The 21,763-nt window shown below is 45.3% G+C and overlaps 1 protein-coding gene across 1 annotated transcript in view; it reads left to right on the top strand.

The window, feature by feature from the left end:
* Nucleotides 1-11,563: 11,563 nt before the first annotated feature.
* thoc7 (THO complex 7) overlaps nucleotides 11,564-21,763 on the top strand; it is a 16,245-nt gene continuing 6,045 nt past the window's right edge. The window contains exons 1-3 of the mRNA XM_033036648.1: nucleotides 11,564-11,674; nucleotides 16,208-16,325; nucleotides 20,432-20,559. Coding sequence (XP_032892539.1) covers nucleotides 11,659-11,674; nucleotides 16,208-16,325; nucleotides 20,432-20,559 — 262 coding nt within the window. The 5' untranslated portion in view covers nucleotides 11,564-11,658. The remainder of the gene's footprint in view (nucleotides 11,675-16,207; nucleotides 16,326-20,431; nucleotides 20,560-21,763) is intronic.

Below are 21,763 nucleotides of genomic sequence, written 5' to 3'. Positions count from 1 at the left end.
GGATTTTGTGTCTATCCTCTACAGTAGACGAGTCAGGGACTATCCTAACATTTAAGAAACAATTAGACAGGTACATGGTTTGGACAGGTGTGGAGGGATATGGGCCAAACGCAGGCAGCTGGGACATGTTTGCCAGTGTGGGCAAGTTGGGCCGAAGGGCCTGTTTCCACACTTTATCACCCTATGACTCTAAGACTCTATGATCAGTTCATTTTTTAACACAATTGTGATTTTGTCCTTTCCAAATTGATCAGAGACATTGCAAATTAGGCAATGGCTGTGTGAATTTCGTTACCACTTATTTAAATTAAACCTGATCGCCAGCAGTGATTATATCTCGGCCGATTATGGGCAGGTCTCATTCCAAGATGCCTGCAGAGATCCAGTAATGGAAAAGCAAAATCTTCACACAGGACGAGTAAATGGGTTTCATTTCAATTTAAATGTTTGTTTTTTTTAAATTGAAATCTAAAATAAAACAGAAATACTGAAAATACCTACCAAATCAGACTTCGTCTGTCGAAAGGTAAAACAGTTACACAGCGGTAGAATTACTGCCTTACAGCGACAGAGATCCGGGTTCGATCCTGACTACGGGCGCTGTCTGTACGGAGTCTGTACGTTCTCCCCGTGATCGCGTGGGTTTTCTCCGGGTGCTCCGGTTTCCTCCCACACTCCCAAGGCGTGCAGGTTTGCAGGTTAATTGGCTTCTGTAAATTGTTCCCAGTGTGTAGGACATAAAACTTGGATAACATACACCTAATATTGGTCAGTGCAGAAAGGCCTGTTTCCACGCTGTACCTCGAAACTTAACTAAACTAAGAATAAATGTTTTAGGTCGAAGACCTTTATCAGAACTGGAAAGCTGTAGAGCGAGTGAGGGAGGGGACGTGGAGAGGATGTTTCCACTATGACCAGAGGGCACTGCCTCAGGATAAAAGGTCGGGACCCATCTTCAGACCAATGGGCAGACAACGGTTTGGGTTAGAACTTCTTAAAATTTGATGAAGGGACCCGACCCAATACGTCACCTGTCCATGCCCTCCAGAGATGCTGCCTGACTGTTTGAGTAACTCCAGCACTTTGTGTTTTGTGTAAAGGATCCATGCTTGAAAAAGAGAAAGATGTTACCCTACCATTAAAGAACCTTCAGAATTAATGGCTGTTCTTTTAGAAAGGAGGAACTTCTTAAGTCAGAGGATAGTTGATCTGTGGAACTCATTGTCACAGAGGGCTGTGAAGGCCAAATCAGTGGATAATTTTAAGGCAGTGATAGACAGATTCTTGATTAGAACGGGTGTCAAGGGTTTTGGGGAGAAGGCAGGAAAATGGGACGAGGTGGCAGAGATCAGCCATGATTGAATGCCATGATGGGCCGAATGGCCTGATTCTACTCCTATAACACTCCTGCAACATTCATCCCTCCATCCGAAGCAGTTATTTGTTTTATTGCTCTTTCTCGGAACTTGCAAAATACTGTTGGATTTTCATGGCAGTGCAACAAAGACGTCACTTAAAATAACAAGTTATTGACTGGTTTGAGGTGAAAGGAGAATAAACGGTACATCTTTACTCAACGTTTAAAACTTCAGAACTTCTCAAAGGAGTTTGTGTCAGTCTAAATTGGCGTGCATTCCACAAAGACCTCACAGCAATATCAAGAGAACAATTCCCTGTGGAATCCTGCAAATCCCTATGATACCTCTAATGCCGTCCACCAGCCAAGTCTTCTTCTTTCGTGTCCATCTTCCATGTTTCAAATGTTGACATTGCTGTCATCGTCCGTCCTGACAAGATCGCAAGCTTCCGGCGACAATCAGTGGGAGCCATCACTTGTTGCAATAGATGATGGGGGTGGCAGAATTAGCTCGGGATACTTCCAGTCTCCAGCCCCGCCACATGGACGCTTCTGCTATAGGGCCACCAGCCATGTATTCCTACATAACAATGTAAATGAAAGATGTATTCTGGTAATACAAAGTACTATAGCGAGACAGGTGTTGTCAAACAAAGTGATCTTTATTAGGTAGTACAGCTCTCAGAGCCACAACAAGGGGCAAGGGTGTTTTTACGGCAGTATATATATGCCGCGGGAGACCCCTGATCCGCTCTTCCCGCCAAACCAAGTCACATGACCCAACCACCAGAGCCGAGGGTTCGCACCACGAGTGGCTAACCACCAGGGGCCGCCACAGTACGATCATATTCCATTATTTTCAGCTGGTGTCTGGATTTAAGATGGTTTTAAACCCAGACATTTAAAATTGAAAGAATATCGTTTCAATCTCTGCATCCCTAGGGTATCATGAAATATAATTTCCAAAATGGGTCAAAGAATGATAAATCGTAGCTTTCACAATTTGCCTGCAATTTGTTTGTGTGTTCCTAGGAATTGAATATATTAGTACTGTACCAGAGTGGTGCAAGGTAATTCTGCCTCCAGTACATATCAGATACATGGTTTTTGTTTTAAATGTCAAGTGGAAGGTTAGAAAAGCACAGATGATGGAATTTATATGAAATTAGTCCAACAGGAAATAAAATATAAAATCTATAATTCCATGTGTATAATTACCTGAATCAAATGAGTAAATTATGCTGGTTTATTCAACATTATTTATTTGGTCTGAAGGGGTGGAAGATTGCACGTGGTTCGACTAATGCAATCAACTCGACGTGCACAAACGGAAGATCAAATAGAACAAGTTGTCCAACAACTTTAGGCTGTGCACGCCACACGAAAGAAGAAGAAGAAGAAGATTTGGTCTGAAGAAGAGTCCCGTTCCTATCACTTTGAACGGGTGACATTTTGGGTCGAGACCTGCTGAGTTACTCCAGCATTTTGTGTCTACCTTTGGTAGAAACCAGCATCTGCAGTTCCTTTTTATTACTATTTATTCTGTCTGATTTTGGAATAAAATCTCTTATCCTTTCTCTCGAATGGTTCAATTTTTATAAAAGCAGATGATCCGATCAAATCAAATTAAAAATACAAAATACTAATTTGGATGTAAAGTCTATGTCAAGCATGCAATGTTAGAGGTCTTTTTGGGATAAATCTCTGAAGGTCTGTGAAGATATATTCCTTTTGGGTCATCTTGACATGATCCAGTTGGTTGGAACCAATAAACCGATGAAAGTAACCTCAGGGTCTTCTTCAAAAGTTCTGTTCTTCCATTTGAAGAATCAATTCATGAATTAGTATTTTCAACAGTGAGAGGGTAAAGTTTTGATTTTAGTTTAGTTGCTGTCTGCACGGAGTTTGTACGTTCACCCCGTAACCTGCATTGATTTTCCCCGGGTGTCCTCCCACGCTTCAAAGATGTACAGGTTTGCAGGTCAATTGGCTTGGTGTTATTGTAAATTGTCCCTAGTGTGTAGGATAGTGTTAGTGTGCGGGGATTGCTGGATGGTGTGGACTTGGTGGGCGGAAGGGCCTGTTTCCGCGCTGTATCTCTAAACTAAACTATGCTTTAGAGATACAGAGTGGAAACCGGCCCTGCGGCCCACTGAGTTCGCGCTGACCAGCGATCTCTGCACACTAACATTATCATACACACTAGGGACTATATACATAGAAACATAGAACATAGGTGCAGGAGTAGGCGTCTGAGGAAGGGTTTCGGCCCGAAACGTCGCCTATTTCCTTCGCTCCATAGATGCTGCTGCACCCGCTGAGTTCCTCCAGCAATTTTGTGTACCTGCAGGAGTAGGCCATTCGGCCCTTCGAGCCTTCAATATGATCATGGCTGATCATCCAACTCAGTATCCTGTACCTGCCTTCTTTCCATACCCCCTGATCCCTTTAGCCACAAGAACCACATCTAACTCCCTCAAATATACAATGTTACCAAGCCAATTAGCCTACGAACCTGTAGGTATTTGTGGGAGCGTGGGAGGAAAATGGAGCACCCGGAGCAAACCCACGCAGGTCACAGGGAAAATGTGGGCCTGTTTACACACAGTATCCCTGAAGTCTAAAGTTTACCCGCAAAATGGATTCAAAGTCAAATAAATCCATAATGATTTTGATTATTACCAAAATCATTCAATTCATTTTCAGGAATTAACCCAATTTCATGTCAATTTTGAAATAGAGTTAGCTCATGGCTTTGATGTTGGCCCTTAATGAACTTTGTGTCTTATGAATAAAAATAATCTAGGAATGGATTACTGTGTGAGAGTGGCATAGTAGTGGAGTTGCTGCCTTGCAGCGCCAGAGACCTGGGTTCGATCCAGACAACTGGTGCTGTCTGTAGAGTTTTTACGTTCTCCCTGTGACTGTGTGAGTTTTCTCTGGGTGCTCCGGTTTCCTCCCACTCTCCAAAGACGTGCAGGTTTGTAGGCTAATTAGCTTTGGTAAAAATAATGTACATTGCTCCCAGTGTGTAGGATGGTGCTAGTGTATCGGGTGATCGCTGACCAGCACAGACTTGGTGGGACGAAGGGCCTGTTTCCACTCTGTATCTCTAAAGTCTAAAGTTTGCCAGTAAAATGGATTAAAAGTCAAATAAATCCAGAATGATTTTAATTATGACCAAAATCATTCAATTCATTTTCATGAATTGGCCCGAATTCATGCCAATTTTGAAATTGTCTCAGTTAGCTCTTATCTTTGATGTTGGCTGTTAATGGACTGTACTTTAGGAATCAACAAAATCTAGAAATGGATGACTAAAATGCAAAATAGTGCTCATTCTTCAAATGCCAGTGCACTGTAAAATATGGTATAAAACCAAATCACTATTTTACAACTTTAAATATGTTAAATTTATATCCAGAAATCTATAATCTATAAAATATTTTGCAGGCACTGAACAACAGATTTTTTTAAATCATCTGTTATTTTGAAAATAGCATTAAAGGTACAAATATATATATCAACAAAGACACAGTTTTCAATAACCAATTAGCAACAATAAATGAATTCACTGTTTAATGTAAATTCAGGAAACGTTCTCTTTTCCAATTATGTGTCTGTCTTCTTTGGGCCCGAGTCATTGCACCACCTGCACTTGGTCCACATCCCTCCAAACCTGTCCTATCCATGTACCTGTCTAAGTGTTTCTTAAACGATGGGATAGTCCCAGCCTCAACTACCTCCTCTGGCAGCCCGTTCCATACACCCACCACCCTTTGTAAGAAAAGGTTAACCCTCAGAATCCTATTAAATCTTTTCCCCTTCATCTTGAACCCATGTCCTCTGGTCCTCGATTCCTCTACTCTGGGTAAGATACTTTGTGCGTCTATTCCTCTCATTAAATCATTTATTCCTTTCATGAAATCTACTTGTAGAAACAAGGAACTGCAGATACTGGTTCACACAAAAGGTCACAATGTACTGGAGTAACTCAGCGGGTCTCCAGAGAACATGGGCAGGCGACGTTTTGGGTCAGGACCCTTGAGTATGTAGAATGGTCTTGAAACAAAATATCACCTATCTGCGTTCTCCAGAGATGTTCCCTGACCCAGTGAGTTACTCTAGCACTTTCTGCCCCTCTACCTCTTGATTCCCCTACTCTGGGAAAAGGATCGCTGATTTTATTCTTATTGCTATAATACATTGGTTACCCAAATTCACATTTTAATTAAAGTGGTAAAAGATTGTACCATGACGAAAATATGGATTTCAAAGTTCTATTCACTATGTCCAGCTTATCTATGATATAAAAATAATCATGCCTGATATGCTCAAGATTCACTGGAGTTTATTGTCATGTGTCCCAGATAGGACAATTAAATTCTTGCTTTGCTTCAGCACAACAGAATATTGTAGGCTTAAATAAATACAGAACAGATCAGTGTGTCCATATACCGTTGAATATATATATATAAACACACATAAATAAGCATATAAAGTGCAATAGGTTATTAAAGTTCAGATTTTTGTTTGAGTTGAGTTTAATAGTCTGTTGGCTGTGGGGAAGAAGCTGTTCCTGAATTTGGATGTTGCAGATTTCAGGCTCCTGGACCTTCTACCTGAAGGCAGTGGAGAGATGAGTGTGTGGCCAGGATGGTGTGGGTCCTTGATGATACTGCCAGCCTTTTTGAGGCAGCGACTGCGATAGATCCCCTCGATGGTAGGGAGATCAGAGCCGATGATGGACTGGGCAGTGTTTACAACTTTTTGTAGTCTTTTCCGCTCCTGGGCGCACAAGTTGGCGAACCAAGCCACGATGCAACCGGTCAGCATGCTCTCTACTGTGCACCTGTAGAAGTTCGAGAGAGTCCTCCTCAGCGTACCGACTCTCCGTAATCTTCTCAGGAAGTAGAGGCGCTGATGTGCTTTCTTTATAATTGCATCAGTGTTCTGGGGCCAGGAGAGATCTTCGGAAATATGCACGCCCAGGAATTCGAAGCTCTTGAACCTTTCCACCATCGACCCGTTGATATAAACGGGACTGTGGGTCCCCATCCTACCCCTTCCAAAGTCCACAATCAGTTCCTTGGTTTTGCTGGTGTTGAGAGCCAGGTTATTGTGCTGGCACCATTTGGTCAGTCGGTCGATCTCACTTCTATACTCTGACTCGTCCCCATCAGTGATACGTCCCACAACAGTGGTGTCATCGTGTGACGTATCACTGATGGAGACGAGTTAGTGTTTAGTTTAGTTTAGAGTTATGGAGTGGAAACAGGCCCATCGGCCCACCGAGTCCGTGCCGACCAGCAACCAGTACATTAACACTATTCTGCACACTAAGGACAATTTTTTTTTTTTTACCAAAGCCAAAGCACCTACAAACCTGTACGTCTTTGGGGTGTAGGAAGAAACCGGAGCACCCGGAGAAAACACATATGGTCACAGGGAGAACGTACAAACTCAAGATAGTCACAAAAAGCTGGAGTAACTCAGCGGGACAGGCAGCATCTCTGGAGAGAAGGAATGGGCGACGTTTCGGGTCGAGACCCATCTTTGTAGACTCCGTACAAACATACAAACTCCGTACAGACAGCAACCGTAGTCATGATCGAACCCGGGTCTCCGGCGCTGTAAGGCAGCAACTCTACCGCTGTGCCACGGTGCGGCCCCCGTCCAATCAGAAGGAATTTTACATTTAATTTAAGACCGGTTTTTAAAAAAAGGTGACATTTCATGTGATTAAAATAATGTAAGAGTATTTGTTAAAATTGTGGAGATTAATTTATTTCACACTGCTCTGACTGGTTTTATGGGAACAAGTAAAAATGATCACACCTAATGCTTTCATCTTAAGCATAATCAACCTTTGGTCGCACATTGCTGTGTAACATACGTCACTAGATGAAGGACTACAAGCTGCCTGACCAGCTTTCATATAAAGTGGTTTCCTGAAGAGCCTGGCAATATGCCATTCAACACTGAAGTAGTTTCACATTCTCCCTTCTCATTCAGATTGGTCACAGGGGAAGGAGTGGAGAGCGTGTCAGACTGCACGGGGAAATAAACGTAGCAACGTGCGCGACACATTCTCTCCACACGAAGGCAGTGTTCATTCATCAAACCTTGAGCGGAGGAAGGCTGCACTTGTCGCTCCACCCACCTTCTGAATTTTGTAGTTGGCAGGGCAGTACTCTGCATATCGCCAACTTGGACAATTTTACATTTATCAAGCCAATTAACCTACGAACCTGTACGTCTTTGGGGTGTCGGAGGAAACCGAAGATCTCGGAGAAAACCCACGCAGGTCACAGGGAGAACATACAAACTCCATACAAACAGCACCCGTAGTCGGGATCGAACCCAGGTCTCTGGCGCTGCATTTTGCTGTAAGGCAGCAACTCTACCACTGCGCCACCGTGGCCGCCCTAGTGTTAAACTGCCTGAGCTACCTTAATCCAAATCACAAAATGCTGGAGTAACTCAGCAGGTTAGGCATCATCTATGAAAGGAATGTTTTGTTTAGTTTGAACGGAGTTTAGTTTTGTCTGAAGAAGGGTCTTGACCCAAAGCGTCACCCATTAGAGTCTGACGAAGGATCTCAAACCCGAAACGTCACCCATTCCTTCTCTCCAGAGATGCTGCCTGTTCCTCTGAGTTACTCCAGCATTTTGTGTCTATCTTTGGTGTAAACCAGCATCTGCAGTTCCTTCCTACACATTTGGCTTTGTGTTGTTTAGAGATACGGTGTGGAATCAGGCTCTTCAGCCCACCGAGTCCACACCGACCAGCGATCACCCCGTACACTAGCACTACCCCACACACGTTAGGAACAATTTACAATTTTACCAGACCAATTAACCTACAAACCTGTACGTCTTTGGTGTGCGGGAGGACACCGGAGCACCCGGAGAAAACCCACGCGGGTCACGGGGAGAACGTATAAACTCCGTACAGACAGCATCCGTAGTCAGGATCGAACCCGGGTCCCTGGTGCTGTAAGGCAGCAATTCTCAGCGCTGTGACACTGTGCCACCCCAAATGGAATGGAGGATATTAAAATTTCCAAGTCATTAAACATTCATAACTATACCTTGCAATTATGAGTAAATATACAATTTAAGTAGATAACATTTCCTTCAGTTGTAATATTTCAAATAGGATCAGTAAACAATTATTTGGCGAATATATACGGTGTATCTATAAATTATAAGAAATAAAATGAGGCCATAATTTGGAGCAAAAATAAAGAACCAGAGCTGAATATGAACAATACTAACCCTTTGTGTAGGAAGGAACCGCAGATGCTGGTTTAAATCTAAGATAGACACAAAATGCTGGAGTAACCCAGTGGGACAGGCAGCATCTCTGGAGTGATGGAATGGGTGACGTTTTGGGTCGAGTCCCTTCTTCAGACTGATTGTGATGATGGTGGGGAGGGGGGCAATGGAAGGATGAGTCTCACCCCGGCCACTCCCTCTTCTCCCCTCTCCCATCAGGCAAAAGGTATAGAAGTGTGTAAACGCACACCTCCGTATTCAGGAACAGTTTCTTCCCGGCTGTTATCAGGAAGCTGAACCATCCTACCACAACCAGAGAGCAGTGCTGAACTACTATCCACCTCTTTGGTGACCCTCGGACTATCTTTCATTGGACTTTGCTAGCTTTACCTTGCACTAAATGTTATTCCCTTATCATGTATCTATACACTGTAAATGACTTGATTGTAATCGTGTATTGTCTTTCTGCTGACTGGATTGCACGTAACAATAGCTTTTCACTGTACCTCGGTACGCGTGACAATAAACTGAACTGCAAGGGGAAGGGGAAGGTGAGCCAAAACGTCATCTATCCTTTTTCTCCAGAGATGCTGCCTGACCCACTGAGTTACTCCAGCACTTTGTGTCTATCTTTTGTATAAACCAGCATCTGCAGTTATTTGTTTCTACAAATTGTGAGCAAGATGTTGCTTGATCCCACAGTTACCTTTCATCACTTTGCACATCGTTTAGAGTATATTGGAAGAGTATTGAGTAGTTGCATTTGTCGTGCTATTTATATATGGGAGCCTCCTTGGTGCGTTTCCATATTGTTGGAAACGCGAGTGTGATTACAGCGCCAGATCCGCTCAGAATGTGGCACTAGAGCTACTGAAGTGCAAATCTTCAGTATGATGGCTGGGACATTATCTGAATCCCACAGCTTTTGGCTGCATCCTGCGCTCCAATTTGGCTTTAACTATCCTGCGGAGTAAATCAAATTGGTTGCCTGCTGACTTCTCACACAGCTGGAAGCCGTTGAGAACACTTAGATATATCATCACCTGATATATATCATTCTGATCTTAAATTGATGCATACGAGAAATAGAACAGTGCAGGAGCAGGCCCTTCAGCCCACAATGTCTATAGACAATAGGTGCAGGAGTTGACCATTCGGCCCTTCGAGCCAGCACCGCCATTCAATGTGATCATGGCTGATCATCCCCAATCAGTACCCCGTTCCTGCCTTCTCCCCATATCCCCAGACTCTGCTATTTTTTAAGAGCTCTATCTAGCGCTCTCTTGAATGCATCCAGAGAACCTGCCTCCACCGCCCTCTGAAGCAGAGAATTCCACAGACTCACCACTCTCTGAGAAAAAGTGTTTCCTCGTCTCCGTTCTAAATGGCTTCCTTATTCTTAAACTGTGGCCCCTGGTTCTGGACTCCCCCAACAACGGGAACATGTTTCCTGCCTCTAGCGTGTCCAAACCCTTAACAATCTTAAATGTTTCAATGAGATCACCTCTCATCCTTCTAAACTCCAGCGCCTAGCTGCTCCATTCTCTCAGCATATGACAGTCCCGCCATCCCGGGAATTAACCTTGTAAACCTACGCTGCACTCCCTCAATAGCAAGAATGTCCTTCCTCAAATCAGGGGACCAAAACTGTACACAATGCTCCAGGTGTGGTCTCACTAGGGCTCTGTACAACTGCAGAAGGAATGTCTGTGCAGAACATGATGCCAAGACCAACTCTTATCTGCCTGCACCGAATGCACCCCCCCCCCCCCCTTCATTCCCTGCACATCAATGTACCCATGGAAAAATCTCTAAATGGCACTCTCGTAACTGCCTCCACTACCAACCCTGGCAGCGCATTCCAGCAATTCACCTGTGTAAAAAAGACTTGATCTTGCCATGTTTCATGATATTCACACGCTGGGCTCCGGCATGACTAATAGCGCTGTTTTTGCAAGTCCCTCTTTTTGCTCGCCTATCACACATCATTAAAGGACACAAGTGTTGGAGTAATTCAGCGGCTCAGGCAGCATCTCTGGAGAACATGGATAGGTGATGTTTCGGGTCGGGACTCTTCTTCAGGCATCACCTATCCAAATCTTCCCTCTCTCCCTTCCCCACCTCTTCTCCCCAATTCCCGGGAGGGCGGGAATGTCATATGTTGATAGAATGGAGCGGCTGGGCATGTATACTCTGGAATTTGGTAGGATGAGAGGGCATCTTATTGAAACATACAAGATTATTAAGAGTTTGGACACGCTAGAGGAAACATGTTCCCGATGTTGGGGGAGTCCAGAACCAGGGGCCACTGTTTAGGTATAAGGGCTAAGCCATTTAGAACAGAGATGAGAAAAAACTTTTTCACACAGAGGGTTGTGAATCTGTGGAATTCTCTGCCTCAAAGGCAGTGGAGGCCAATTCTCTGGATGCTTTCAAGAGAACGTTAGATAGAGCTCTTAAAGATAGCGGAGTGAAGGGATATGGGGAGAAGGCAGGAACGGGGTACTGATTGTGGATGATCAGCCATGATCACAGTAAATGGCGGTGCTGGCTCGAAGGGCCGAATGGCCTACTCCTGCACCTATTGTCTATAACCCCTTGACCTCACCAACGCCCCACCTCTCCCCCACTTTCATTACTTCCTTCCAAACCCACCGCTCCCCCTCTCCACACCACCCCTCTTCCCTTCCCTTCTCTTGTCATTCCCATACCATCCCTCCCAATCCGTCATTACCTCCTCTAACCCATGCTCTCATCCCCCACCCTCTAGAGCCCTATCCTCAACCCCCATCCTGTAAAGCAGCCACCCTCTCACCTCCATCCACTCACTACTATGTGCCTCCCTCCCTCCTCACACCTCATAATTCATCCCTCCCCTCACCTAATAATCCCATCCTCACTCCTTCCCTATTGCCTCCCTCCTCATCCCCCCTCCCCTTATTCACCCTCCCCCCCTCACTCCCCTCCCCCCTTCACTCCTCCCCTCTCTCCCGCGTTGTATTCTGGACCACACGACCCATCATGTCGGCGACAGACGGTAAGGAGTTGTTGTCCCGCCTCTTCTCCTCTATTTCTCTCTCTCACTCCCCTCTCTCCCCTCTCACTCTCCCCTCTCTCACTCTCCCCTCCCACACTCCCCAACTCCCCCCTTTCATTTCTTCTCTCCCCGCTGCTCCGACCAGGCCCCGGCCGCAGCCTCGGCCTCGATTTGTGTTCGGGGCCGGGGCCGCGGTGTCCGGGAGCTGTCGCTGCCCTGGGTCCAAGCGGCCGCCCTGTAGACACGGGGACAGAGGGAGGGAGGTGTGTGTGTGAGTGAGGAGTAAGGGATAGGAGGGTGAAGGGAGGTGAGTGATGGATAGGAGGGAGGAGGTGAGTGAGGGAGTGAGGGGTGTGTGTGTGAGTGAGTGGATAGGAGGGCGAAGGGAGGTGAGTGATGGATAGGAGTGAGGAGGGAGGAGGTGATAGGGAGTGAGGGGTGTGTGTGTGAGTGAGGAGTAAGGGATAGGAGGGCGAAGGGAGATGAGTGATGGATAGGAGTGAGGAGGAGGTGAGTGGAGAGGATGAGGGATAGGAAGGAGTGAAGGGATAGGAGGGAACGAGGGGTGGAGGTGGGAGGAGTGGGGGATAGGGGCAGTGAGGGGGTGGGTGAGGTAAAGTGAGTGTGGGATAGGAGTGAGTGAGGGGTGGAGGTAGGCATGAGTTCGTGAACATAGTCGTGGAAGGTCGTCGGAGTTCGTAGATGACCACAATCTTGATTTTTTTTTTAGGTCCTTTAAACTCGGCAGAGGTTTTGAAATAAGTGGGACAGGCCCTTTAGATTCCCAATGGTGTCAACTTCAGACACAATCCTTGCTTCTGAGCAAAGGTGTTTTTATTCCAGCGCTTGTATAATACAATTGAACTTTAAAATTGTGTCTCCCTTGATTTAAGAAAAAATGGATATGCGACATCTTTCGAAGTTCATCCTATTTGTAATTTTTACTGGTCTTTTAAGTTTTCGACATTTATAAAAAATTGTCTTCGCATAAGCTGTTTTATTTAACCACCTTCCCAAAAAAGATTTCATTTATTTTTTAAGTAGATATATCCATCTGCTGGGGCGGCACAGTGGCGCAGCGGTAGAGTTGCTGCCTTACAGCGCCAGAGACCCGGGTTCGATCCTGGCCTCAGGTGCTGTCTGTATGTAGTTTGTATGTTCTCCCTGTGACCGAGTGGGTTTTCTCCGGGTTCTCCGGTTTCCTCCCACACTCCAAACACGTACAGATTGTAGGTTCATTGGCTTCAGTTAAATTGTCCCTAGTGTGTAGGATAGCGCTAGTATATGGGGATCACTGGTTGGCCAAAGGGCCTGTTTCCACGCTGTATCTCTAAACTAAACTAAATAAATATTAATGGATTTAAAATAGAAATTGGGTCAATTAAAAAAATATCTTTCATACGGAAAAGAAATATAAAAAATATTTAATTTTTGTAAGAAAGACATCATGAGTTGACCGAACCTTTCAATCATAAGATCATAAGTGATAGGAGAAGAATTAGGCCATTCGGCCCATCAAGCCTACTCCGCCATTCAATCATGGCTGATCTATCTCCCTCTAAGATCTTTGCTCCTAACCCCATTCTCCTGCTTTCTTCCCATAACCTCTGACACCAGTAATAATCAATGTGATCATGTTACCGCTGCGTTTTAAACTAATTATGCCAAGAATAAAATAATTGTTTTGAAAATAACATTGTGTGCTTGAATGATCGATGTCATATTCATAATGATGCATATGTATTGATGAGAAATTACTTTAAATAAAGAAAAGGTGCAAATGATTATAAATGCATTGTTTCAGTTTAGTTTATTGTCATGCATACCAAGGTACAGTGAAAAGCTTTTGTTGCGTGCTAACCAGTCAGCGGAAAGACAATACGTGATTGTAATCGAGCCATTTACAGTGTATAGATACAAAATGAGGGAATGACGTTTAGTGCAAGGTAAAGCCAGCAAATTCCGATCAAGGATAATCCGAGGGTCACCAAAGAGGTAGATAGTAGTTCATGACCGATCTCTGCTTGTGATAGGATTATTAATCCTGGCTAAATTGGACCAGTCAGGACTTCAAAAAGGGCTTCAGATTCAGGGCTTGCTGGGAGATTTGGTCAAATTGGGAATGCTCTCTGCAGAGCTGGGGCAAGCTGCGAGAGGTGCCAGAGAGTCTGGAGCATAGATACAATTCATATGCAAAAAGGCAGGGAACCTCCAAGCCTTGTCAATCTGATACCAAATGCATAGAATGGATTGTGTGGTTGCAAACTAGATATACATTTTGTAAATAGGTTGTATATATTGTTGCAGAATCTGACTCTGCTGGATGTTATAGAAACGTACAAAATTCTTAAGGGGCTGGACAGGCTAGATGCAGGAAGATTGTTCCCGATGTTGGGGAAGTCCAGAACAAGGGGTCACAGTTTAAGGATAAGCGGTAAATCTTTTAGGACCGAGATGAGAAAAACATTTTTCACACAGAGTGGTGAATCTGTGGAATTCTCTGCCACAGAAGGTAGTTGAGGCCAGTTCATTGGCTATATTTAAGAGGGAGTTAGATGTGGCCCTTGTGGCGAATGGGATCAGGGGGTATGGAGAGAAGGCAAGGTACAGGATACTGAGTTGGATGATCAGCCATGATCATATTGAATGGCGGTGCAGGCTCGAAGGGCCGAATGGCCTACTCCTGCACCTATTTTCTATGTTTATTGGATGGGGTGTTAAGCAAAGATCCTATAGCGGAGCAAGATAGATCACTCCTGCTAAATGCAATGGGAACGTGGGCCTTTTTTTCATCCATTTTAGTAACCCGACCCAACTCGCAGTGTAATCAACGTTGCAGGGGAACAGTTTGTATTAATAAATTATAATTCTGAAAATGAGGAGAAGATTTTTACCAAAGAACTTTTATTTTTACGAGGATGTGTCTGTAACCGGCTTCCGTCTCCGCACTAGTATTCTATGGGATCTTTGGTGCGGAGACGGAAGCCGGTTACGGAAATGGGTCCTTAAATTACCCATGAATCTGCCCATGGCCGTACTACGTCTTTTTCGTCGAGCGATCTATCTTGCTTGCTATAGGGAGGTTTCACGGCAGTCTGGTCACGACCCATGACCCGTACTGTTGCTAGGCTACTCCAAATGGATTACACGCGATGAACTGCAGGTAGGCACTTACCATTGTTTCCAGCGTAGCGGGCCCGTTAAAACCCGCTGAAATTGTCAATTTTTGCGCTGTAAATAATTATGGAAATCGGGATAAGCATGTGAGACATTTATCCTACTTCAGAATTCCAAAAGTGAGGAGAAATGACGGTAGATAAAAACGAGAGCTGAAGGGACAACAACAGACAGAGTGCTTGGCGGACATTGGCCGTTTGCTCACTGCATTTCATCAAGTAAGGCATTATTTGTGTTTTTTCTTGATTCCTTTGGCATCTAAAAAGTTTCAGAAGTGATAAATCTGGCTGTAATTTTTTTAAATCGCCATGGTTCTCGTGGGTTTTTACATACAAAATGAAAACGCATCTGAAGAAAAATTTACAGCCAGATTTATCACTTCTGAGAATTTTTAGATACCAAAGGAATCAAGAAAAAACACAAATAATGCCTAACTTGATGAAATGCAGTGAACAAACGCGATAATTTCCAATATTTTCAATGTTTACCAAGCACTTTAGCTGCTGTAGTCCCTTCAGTTTTCGCTTCATTTCGCTTCACGTTTGGAATTCTGAAGTTGGGTACATGTCTCTCACACTTACCCCGACTCCCACAATTTTTTTCAGCGCATAAATTCAACATTTTGGCGGTTTTTAACAGGTAGGAAAGTACGCGTTTCTAGCATTAATAACATATACCGGAAGTGACGGATGTCTTCCAGTTGGATTTAGCGGCTCCGTGCGTCGAGCCCTATGACCCAGTGACCTTTCGTGCAACCACCCTATAGGATCTTTGGTGTTAAGCCTTGTCTGAGAGCTCTGTAAATCAGGGTAAATGTTTCAATAGTTGACTTTATCTCGAAGTCCGTTATGAATACAATGTATTGAGCTGTTGTATTATTGTGGTAGGGAACCGTCTGTTATGTATGGGGCTAATCGATATCTGTAATTGGATAATTGTAAGACAACCCCCTGTGTGGTTCGGTCCTCGGGTTCATGGGGCATATAAAAGGCCGTGATCACGAGGCTCAAGATCGATCTTCTGGAGTGTCTCTGTCTGCGCGAGGCCTAGAGGGCTTGAACAGACAGACGCAGGGATCGAACCCGCGGTGTTTGATCTGTGGCGCGCTTTTGGTGAAACAAACGTTAGTTATTTCAAGTGCTTGATTCAGTGTTTTTACTGAAACTAGACTGGGGGGGAGCTCAGAAACGAGCAATTATCAGGATGATACCGTTGCCTAATAACACCTGGGAAGTGCAAGCACATTTGAGTGCATTTAATCCTATTAAATTGGGTAATGCATTAAGCTTAAATGGAACCAATGTGATCAGAAAACAAGTGAATGTTATCACCCTGCGTAAAATAATTATCTTTCAGATGAAGTGATACGTAAGCGGCTTCTGATAGATGGAGATGGTGCTGGAGATGACCGGAGAATTAACCTGCTTCTGAAAAGCTTCATTAAATGGTGTAATTCTGGATCTCAAGAGGAGGGGTACGACATTAGTTTTAATTACGTTGCACATCCTTATCTGCCATTAGTGGAAGGATCACAAAGGAAGAGGTTATATTGTAATGTGTTAGAAACAATTTGTATAATTTTTTGCTGTAATCATATTTATCATAGATAATGATCTGTATCCTTTCATTAACTAATTTTAAATGTGTTTTAGGTCGATTAAATAAAGTTAATAATTAGACCTTTTGTTTTCATCGTGTAGTTATATAATAATTATCATTTCTGGAGCATTTGGACTGGTATATTTTATATTACAAGTACATTTGGGCATTTGCACAGGTACATGGATAGGACAGGTTTAGAGGGATTTGGGTCAAATGCAGGCGGGAGGGATTTATATAGTTGGGGCATGTCGGTCGGGGTGGGCAGGCTGCGACGAATGAAGCTTTGCTCAAATATGCTCCTAAGCTGCTGTAAAGTTGAAGAGGCAGTCACATTTCATGGGTTATAACTAGCCCCTTGATTCAAAGTTGAGTCTTGGGGGCAAAGTGAGAAGTCAGGGGCGGCACGGTGGCACAACGATAGAGTTGATGCCTTCCAGCACCAGAGACCCGGGTTCGATCCTGACTACGGGTGCTGTCTGTACGGAGTTTGTACATTCTCCCCGTGACACGCGTGGGTTTTCTCCGGTTTCCTCCCACACTCTAAAGACGTACAGGTTTGCAGGTTAATTGGCTTTGGTAAAATTGTAAATAGTCCCTAGTGTGTAGGATGGTGTTAATGTTTGGGGATCGCTGGCTGGCACGGACCCGGTGGGCCGAAGGGCCTGTTTCGGTGCTGTATCTCTAAACTACTTAAGCCCTTGAAAGGGGGGGTTGCAATGATTTTTGTATCTGATTCCAATGCCATCAGAAATTATTGTACTTAGACCTAGTGTTATTGAGTATTTTAATTCTGTAACTCAGAGCTGATCATTAAGATTAGGCATCGGAAATTTAACATAATGCCAGTTAAGGCTATTTCTTTGTATTGGTGGCGATGGCATAACTGAAGTGACAACGTCACGCCAACACTTCTACATACCAATGTTGTGACTAGGGCCATTGGAACTACATTGGAAATCACTGCATGGGATTACATAGGATTGCAGGATATTCGTTCCAACCATTCTACGTGTTTCACGTTTAGAGATACAGGTGCACAACCTTTTATTCGAAAGCCTTGGGACCAGACACTTTTCGTAATTCAGAATTTGTCGGTCTTCGGAATGGAAATTTTTTAGCGTAGATTTTAATGGCTGGCTCAGTGGTAGAGTGCTCGGCTCATATCCGCAAGGTCGCGAGTTTGCGCCTTGATCCCGGCAGTTACTCGGTCGCGAGTTTGCGTCTTCAATGTAGTTTTTTCTAGCAGAATAAATGTCTGTATGAAATGCAGTGTAGGAGAGGTGTACTGACTGTGTGGGCAGAACTTTGGAAGTGATTGCCCACCAGTCTAAAAAGCCGCTGTGTCTCCCTGTCCCTGGGATAGCAAGGGGCGATCAAACAGCACAATACCCTCCTCCCCCTCCAACTCCAGAGGAATCCGCTCCCCGATGGGCCGCTACGGCGACAAGTGGCAGTTCGCCCACAACCCGAGCTGCGCCCCCTCATCCGCCACCCCAAGAACAAGACGTACCTTGCACACCATCAGCTTCTGCCCCTACGTGTTCCTCTGGAGTTGGAGCGGGGCTGGGCTGGAGTTGCTGCTGGCTGTGGGTCTCTGGGATCTCCGTGCTTGCAGTGGGTCTGGGGGTCGGTGTCCCGTTGGTCCTGACGTCTCCGGCCACCCCCCTGGACAGGAGCTGAGACTGGGAACTGTACCGCCCTTGCCCCCTCCCTCTGCAACTGCAAACAACCCCACTCTCCTGCAAGGGCGGTACAGTTCCCGGAGGATGGCAGGTGGCCGGAGACGTCAGGACCAACAGGAACCCGCTCCCCGATGGGCCCCTACGACGCCCCGAGCTGCGCCCCGTCATCCGCAACCCAGGTTCCTCTGTAGTTGGAGCGGGGCTGGGCTGGGCTGCTGTTGGCTGTGGGTCTCTGGGATCTCCGTGCTTGCAGTGGGCCTGGGGGCCGGTGTCCCGATGAGGGGGCGCAGCTCGGGGAACGGCTTCTGGTGGTCCTGACGTCTCCGGCCAGTTTGCAGTTTTCCTCTGGAGTTGGAACGGGGCTGGGCTGGGCTGCTGCTGGCTGTGGGTCTCTGGGATCTCCATGCTTGCGGTGGGCCTGGGGGTCGGTGTCCCGTTGGTCCTGACGTCTCCGGTGACTGGCACGGTCCTGCTCAAAGATCCTATAGCGGAGCTATAAGATCTTTGGTCCTGCTGGCATCGCCGACTTGAAGACAGTGCAAAGCCCCCGCGCCGGTGCAATGGGCGGGGAGCTGGAGAGGGGAGGGAAGGGGTCACACACATGGCCGGGAAGCAGAGGGGTGTAGGTGGGGTGATACTGAAGGGAGCGACAATCTGCTGCTGCCTGCCCCGCTGAGTTAAAAAGTTCCCACGCAAGACTCACGAAACACTGTGTATCGTGAGTCTACCGTGGGAACTTTTTAACTCAGCGGGCAGGCAGCAGCATATTGTCAATTATTAACCCTCCCGCGCAATATACCCTCACCTTCTCTTTTATGAATGGGGATTTAGTTCCCCTTTCTTCGAGGACCGACCGGAGGTTCCGCTGTCACCTCTGCGGGCCGCCCTCGGTGAACGTTTTCAAGGACCTTTCTTCAAGGACCGAAAAAATGGCCGCTATTCGGAGGTTTTCGTTATTTGGATCTTCGGATAAAAGGTTGTGCACCTGTACAAGCATGAGAAGAGGCCCTTTGACATACCGAGTCCTTGCTGACCACCGATCACCCCGTTCACACCAAAGATAGACACAAAAAGCTGGAGTAACTCTCAGTGGGACAGGCAGCATCTCTGGAGAGAAGGAATGGGTGACGTTTCAGGGTGAGACCTCTCTTCAGACAATATTTCATAAGGAGGTTATATATGGCTATAATTGTGACATTTGGTGCATATATTTTTTTCATATGGATCAGTAGTTTTAATTAATTTATACAAAACAGACTTTAATCTGAGGAAGGGTCTCGACCCGAAACATCACCCATTCCTTCTCTCCAGAGATGCTGTCCGTCCCACTGAGTTACTCCAGCATTTTGTGTCTATCTTCAGTTTAAACCAGCATCTGCAGTTCCTTCCCACGCAACCCGTTCAAACCTGTTCTATGTTATCCCAATTTCGCATGCACTCCCTAAATGCTGGGGACAATTTACAGTGGCCAACTAACCAACAAACCCACACATCTTTGGGATGTGAGAGGAAACGGAGGAAACCCATGCAATTACAGGGAGAACGTGCAAACTCCACACAGGCAGCACCCAAGGCCAGTACTCCCGTCACCTGGCAATCACCCCCTTCCGCCCTCACTGAATTCCACCTATCACTGGCCAGGCTCTTTTTCCTGTCTCTTTTTCAGCTTTCTCTCTCCCTATTCCAAACAATCTGAAGAAGGATCCCAACCAGAAACGTCACCTGTCCATTCCCTCCCCAGATGCAGCCCGACCCACTGCGTTCCTCCAGCATTTTGTGTTTTGCTCAAGATTCCTGCATCTGCAGTCCCTAAGTTGAGCCTCCATCTATTATCTCAGCTGTTCACTAACAAAACCTACTGAGCCACACAGAGGTCTATCCTCGAGTTTTACTTTAGACTTTAGAGCTACAGCGTGCTAGTAGGCCCTTCGGCCCACTTTGTCCACGTCGACCTGCAATCACCCCATGCACTAGCATAATCCACATATTAGGGACAATTTGGAGTTTGTACCGAAGCCAATTTACACAAGCCTATTAACCTACAAACCTGCATGTCTTTGGAGTTTGGGCGGAAACCGGAGCGCCTGGAGAAAACCAACAGGCAGAACGTATAAACTCTGTACAGACAGCGCCCGTAGCCAGGATTGAACCTGGGTCTCTGGCGCTGTGAGGCTGCAGCTCTACCACTGCGTCACTGTGGTGCCCCCTAAAAGCTTATTTGATGAAGCTTATGTTCCTGCAGCTGATCCCGATGAAAATGGACAGTTGCTTTACAATCTTTACTTCTGTTCTTCAGGTATAGCCAGCACCAGCGGATGCTTGGCACCTTGGGCCAGTGCGAGTTTTCGATGGGAAAAACATTACTCGTGTATGATATGAACCTGAGGGAAATGCTCAACTATGAGAAAATATCTAAAGACATAGGTAAGAAAAAAAAGACCATTAAAATGGTAACATAAACATGCTGATCAACATTTAGTTACTGCTTGGATATATGGGTTGGTGCTGAATTAAACTGTATCCTTCAGTTCAGTTTAGTTTATTGTCACGTGTACCTTTATATAAATGTCACGTGACATTTATAACAAGAGGAATCGAATATAGGAGCAAAGAGGTCCTTCTGCAGTTGTACAGAGCCCTAGTGAGACCACACCTGGAGTATTGTATGCAGTCTAGGTCCCCTAATTTGAGGAAGGACATTCTTGCTATTGAGGGAGTGCAGCGTAGGTTTACAAGGTTAATTCCTGGGATGGCGGGACTGTCATATGCTGAGAGAATGGGGCAGCTGGGCTTGTACACTCTGGAGTTTAGAAGGATGAGAGGAGATCTGATTGAAACATATAAGACTGTTAAGGGCTTGGACACGTTAGAGGCAGGAAACATGTTCCCGATGTTGGGGGAGTCCAGAACCAGGGGCCACAGTTTAAGAATAAGGGGTAAGCCATTTAGAACGGAGAAGATGAAACACTTTTTCTCACAGAGAGTGGTGAGTCTGTGGAATTCTTTGCCTCAGAGGGCGGTGGAGGCAGGTTCTCTGGATGCTTTCAAGAGAGAGCTAGATAGTGCTCTTAAAAATAGAGGAGTCAAGGGATATGGGGGGAAAGCAGGAACGGGGTACTGATTGGGGATGATCAGTCATGATTACATTGACTGGCGGTGCTGCCTCGAAGGGCCGAATGGCCTACTCCTGCACCTATTGCCTATTGTGACGTCATAAGCTGCTAACTGCCAGTGCAGATGGAAGAAATATTTGTCAAACTGGGGTGTTTGTAAAGTTTAAAATGTGAATGACTTGTAAAATATACCATCAATCTGAACGAAACTTGATACAACACACCACAGGACAATGGTGAGTAAGGTGGCCCAAAATCTGTAGCGCTATTGTGTACCGTTTTGGCATAATTTCAGGACATCACAGACAAACAGACAGACAGACAGACACAGTCAGACAAACAAACAAGATGAGAGTTTTAGAGATAGATAGATAGAACCACAATTTTATGTTTTTATCTATCTATCTATCTATCTATCTATCTATCTATCTATCTATCTATCTATCTATCTATCGAATTTCAGAGTGTGAATCTTTCCTTATGATAAAGCATTATTCATCACTACTTTAGAACTT

Source organism: Amblyraja radiata, chromosome 18, assembly GCF_010909765.2.
Source record: "Amblyraja radiata isolate CabotCenter1 chromosome 18, sAmbRad1.1.pri, whole genome shotgun sequence".
In the NCBI taxonomy this organism is placed as follows: Eukaryota; Metazoa; Chordata; class Chondrichthyes; order Rajiformes; family Rajidae; genus Amblyraja; species Amblyraja radiata.
Note: the sequence above shows the minus strand (reverse complement) of the source record. Positions and strands in the feature narration are given on the sequence as shown.